The sequence below is a fragment of the Nematocida major genome (assembly GCF_021653875.1).
Source record: "Nematocida major strain JUm2507 chromosome Unknown 2392, whole genome shotgun sequence".
Lineage (NCBI taxonomy): Eukaryota > Fungi > Microsporidia > Nematocida > Nematocida major.
The window spans coordinates 1-3,644 of NW_025952891.1; the positions used below are offsets into that span (position 1 = coordinate 1).

General features: G+C 52.5%; 2 protein-coding genes across 2 annotated transcripts; one reads left to right on the forward strand and one right to left on the reverse strand.

Annotated features, from left to right (window-relative positions):
- Positions 1-316, forward strand: NEMAJ01_2365 (uncharacterized protein; the record flags this gene model as incomplete). Its single annotated transcript, XM_047916202.1, has 1 exon — positions 1-316. A coding segment is annotated over one exon (316 nt), but the record flags the coding sequence as incomplete, so codon positions are not given.
- Positions 317-711: 395 nt separating this feature from the next.
- NEMAJ01_2366 (uncharacterized protein) lies at positions 712-3,411 on the reverse strand (the record flags this gene model as incomplete). The annotated part of the gene is made up of 1 exon (XM_047916203.1): positions 712-3,411. The coding sequence occupies one exon, from the start codon at positions 3,409-3,411 to the stop codon at positions 712-714; it is 2,700 nt and encodes an 899-aa protein (XP_047772160.1).
- Positions 3,412-3,644: the final 233 nt, after the last annotated feature.

A 3,644-nucleotide genomic window follows, 5' to 3' on the forward strand; every position in this document is an offset into this window, starting at 1 on the left:
CATAGACCACTTCCGGATGTATGCAGAGAAAACAGCAGAGCCTCTCTTCGAGTGCAAGCTGCTACGCACCTATATGGATTTGCTTTTAAGGTCCCATTTTCTGTTTATAGAAAGCCCCTTGGAAACTCTGCAGGAAATTGTCAGACTTGTTCTGGCAGAGCATGCGGGCCAAGTCCCAGAAAAGGCTTTGGCGCTGGTGCGGAAGCTCACTCTTAGCTGGTTCATCTATATGCTGACCATGGGCCAGACCATGGGCCACGCGGCTGTTATCCAAATTTACCATATTGTTGAGCCAGCCCACTTCGAGAGACATTGAAGAACTTCGCAAGTTTTGGGTTGCAGCGTAGTTGACCAAAAAAGTTGAGCTTATGCAGGGCATGGAGGCTGTTCTTGTGGCGAATGGCGGAAGAAAAAAGTTTGAGGTGCTGCTGGAGGCATTGCAGACCATAGAAAGAAACATAACCGGATGATCCAGGGCACTTCTATGCATACGCTGGCACGCAGCCACATGGCTGCAAAATAAAGCAAAGCCAAATTTCTACGTTGTTTATGAAAAGCAGTCTAAATGCGCAGGCATGCGCTTCTTTATTTACCTTAAAAGCATGGGGGGCGAAAGGATGCGCGCCTGTTGCTGCTGGCCAACCAAAGCCGTGCCAATTTTCTATAAGCTCCCACGCCCTTGCCCTGGCGCAAAACCGCGGCAGACAGGCCCTATTTCCACGCGAAAGACTTAAGTATATGCAGCACGCCTTGAAACACGGCTTCTTCGCCAGGCATCTGTAGAATGGCGTTTCGATGCTCCTCCATAGCTTTAAGCATCCCAAAGGCTGTTTTTTTGTCTATAAAAAACGTGTGTTTGCCGGCATTGTATGCCTGTATTGTGTGTGGGGAAACCCTTCTGTACAGAGAAAGCACTAGCTCGTGCGGAGTGCTATCATCTTGCAAGCTGCAGAGAAACAGAGAGAGATCAAAGAGCGCCTTTACGCGCAGCGCCTTCTCCTGGTCTTTCTCCTCCACGTCGAGAAGGAGAGTGCCAATTTCGTCTATGCGGCGTGTTGTGTTGCCTGCAAGCAAAGGGCCAAACAAGTACGAAACACCCCCAAAGCTATTGATTGTGCTGCACAGGAAAAGAGGCTGGCGCGCCTTGTCCTTGTATGCTCTAAAGTGCTTCATAACAACATCAGCAGCGCGCGCATAGTCTTTTCCAATGTAGCCCACTATTTTGAGGGCAGCGAATGTGTTTCTATAGATTTTTGCGCGTCTTTCCTTTGACAGGCTGACTTTTGGGCACAGCTCGCCCAGCAAATTCAGACAGACTGCGCTTTGCAGCAGATACCCCTGTGTTACGAAGTCGTCCAATGGGAGACTTCCCAGCAGATTCGAGATGAGGCGCACGCCCGGGTGCTCTCGGGTCAGCTCGACCATGCCTTCTGTTGTATACCGCCAGAACATCTCGATGATTTCACATGTCTGCTCGTATTTCAAGACTGGCCCCAGTATAAAAAGCCTGTTTGGCTGCTTAGAACCTCCATCCACAGCTAAGCGCTCTATGGCCCCCCGAGTGTCTTCAGTATGTTTAGACTCACAGTACTCCGTGCCCCTGGCCCTGGCCCTCCACGCGTCTGCATAGCTGGCAAACACGCACTCAGCAAAGGTCTTGGGCTGTATATGGCTGTTCACCGCAAATAAGGCCTTTTTTTCTTCGTCCGTAAGAGAAAGGAAGACGCACGGACACAGGGCGACTTTTAGATGCCCGGGCTGAAAGGCAAGGCATATGCCCTGTTCTATCGCGCTGTCTTTTTCTGTGTACTTCAGAGTGATTTCTCCGTAGAGGTCTTTCTGCCCGTCGCTTCGGGTGCCGACCTTCAAGTCAAAAAATTCCACTCGTAAGCTCTTATCCACGGAGAGAGACTCGAAAAGCTTTGCCACGTACTCCTGTATTTTTTCAAAAACATCTCCATAGGTCTCGCCAATTTTGCAGCCTTCTAGCATCAGTGCAAGCTCGCGTATTCTCGGCTCCTCCTCTTCCTGCCTGCCCGTCACCTCTGCGACAACGTAGAGAACATTGAAAATTCCGGAGCGCACCTCGTTTCTGCTCTCCCTTTTGTACGCGATGTGCTCGCTCTGCAGGCCAGACACGACGCGGTTCCACTCCTGCATTGTCTCTTTGGTGGCGCACGCCTTTGGGGTGACGCCCTTCAACTGGAAGAAGGCGCGCAGAGCCTTTGCTTCCTTGTGCCCTTTTGCCTCGCCGAGCATGGCGTCCGCGTCGTACTTATTCTGGGCTGGGTCGTGTGCAAGGCAGCAGAAGAGCGCAAACAGGCCGGCCTCCACGCAGTTGCTGAAGGTTTCGTCCAAAAACTCTGTTTGGCCTCTCTTACAGGCATGCACGCTTGTGTACGCCGGCAGCATGCTTGGGCTGGTGAACGGGAACGAGTCCAGATTCTTCATGGCTTTCTGAATCATCCTAAGCTGGTGCAGAAGTTCGTCTTCCTCGGCCTTGCTCTCCACAAAACACGCGCTGTATACGTCTTTCCTCTCATTTTCCGGCAGGCTTGTGAGGATGGCGTGCGCGCACGCTGCGAAGTCCAGGGCGTCGTCCTTGCTCGTGATGTACTCAAAGACGTACGCCTGGATGAGAAACTGCGGCGTGTTTAGAAAGTCGCCGGTGTTGAAGTCGCTTTGCGTGCACGGCAGTTTTCCTTTGCCTTTGCTGTCTTTGAAGAAGTTTATGACCTGTGCGGCCTTTTTGCACAAGTCTTTTTTTGTTTTAAACCCCACTGTGCTGCTTTCCTTTCCCACAGTTTTTCTGTGCTCTGGCGGCAAGTTGCCAAGAATGCTTGTTCCCAGTGTGATCTTTTTCTGTGTGGCCTCGATGGGCACATTGACGCCCTCGCTCAGCAGGAGGAGCGCAGCCAGCACGTAGTGCGCGTGCTGTTTGGTGGGCATCCCCTGCAGAAACTGGAAGAAGGAGTCATCTCGGGCGACAGCGACCGATAGGGTGTGCCCGTCGACAGACGGAAACATCTCGATGAGGATGCGGTGGTACTCTTCGGCGTAGTTTTTGCGAGCAGGCTTGGAGCTCAGAGCGGGCCCCTCTGCAGGCGGATAGGGCTTGTCGTTCTGTGCGCTTCTTGTGTATTTGTGCTCCATTGTTTTTTCAACATCTCCAGCGGGCTCCACTTTGTAGTCAGTTTCTATTTCAGGAGCAAAGAAGCGCTTGTTGTGCATGTATCCCTGCTCGGAGTACACGAGCCCGCGCAGCAAGCAGAGTGGCCCCCTCGGGTTGATGAAGGCGCGGCCCTCTCCTATTTCAGTGCTTTGCATCTCCATGACCTCGTCAAACGACACCCGCGCAAGCGCGCAGTGCAGCAGCGCTGCAATTGCAAGTGCATAACATTTTGCGTTCATGATCAGGGGTAAAAAACGGTTTTTATATATACGTTGCAGATGAGCCCCCTTTCCGGGCGGGCTGGCCTATCAGAAGAAGACGCCAGCAGCTCACCATTGGAAGCCCTGGATGCAGAGCAGCCGGGCGCTGACTGTCTGCCTTCTTTCCATGCGGCAGCGAAGCGTGCCTGCTCGGCGAAAGTGCCAAAAACCGGAGTAGACCTTTAGCCCATGGCCATTTATTGCTGAAGTGG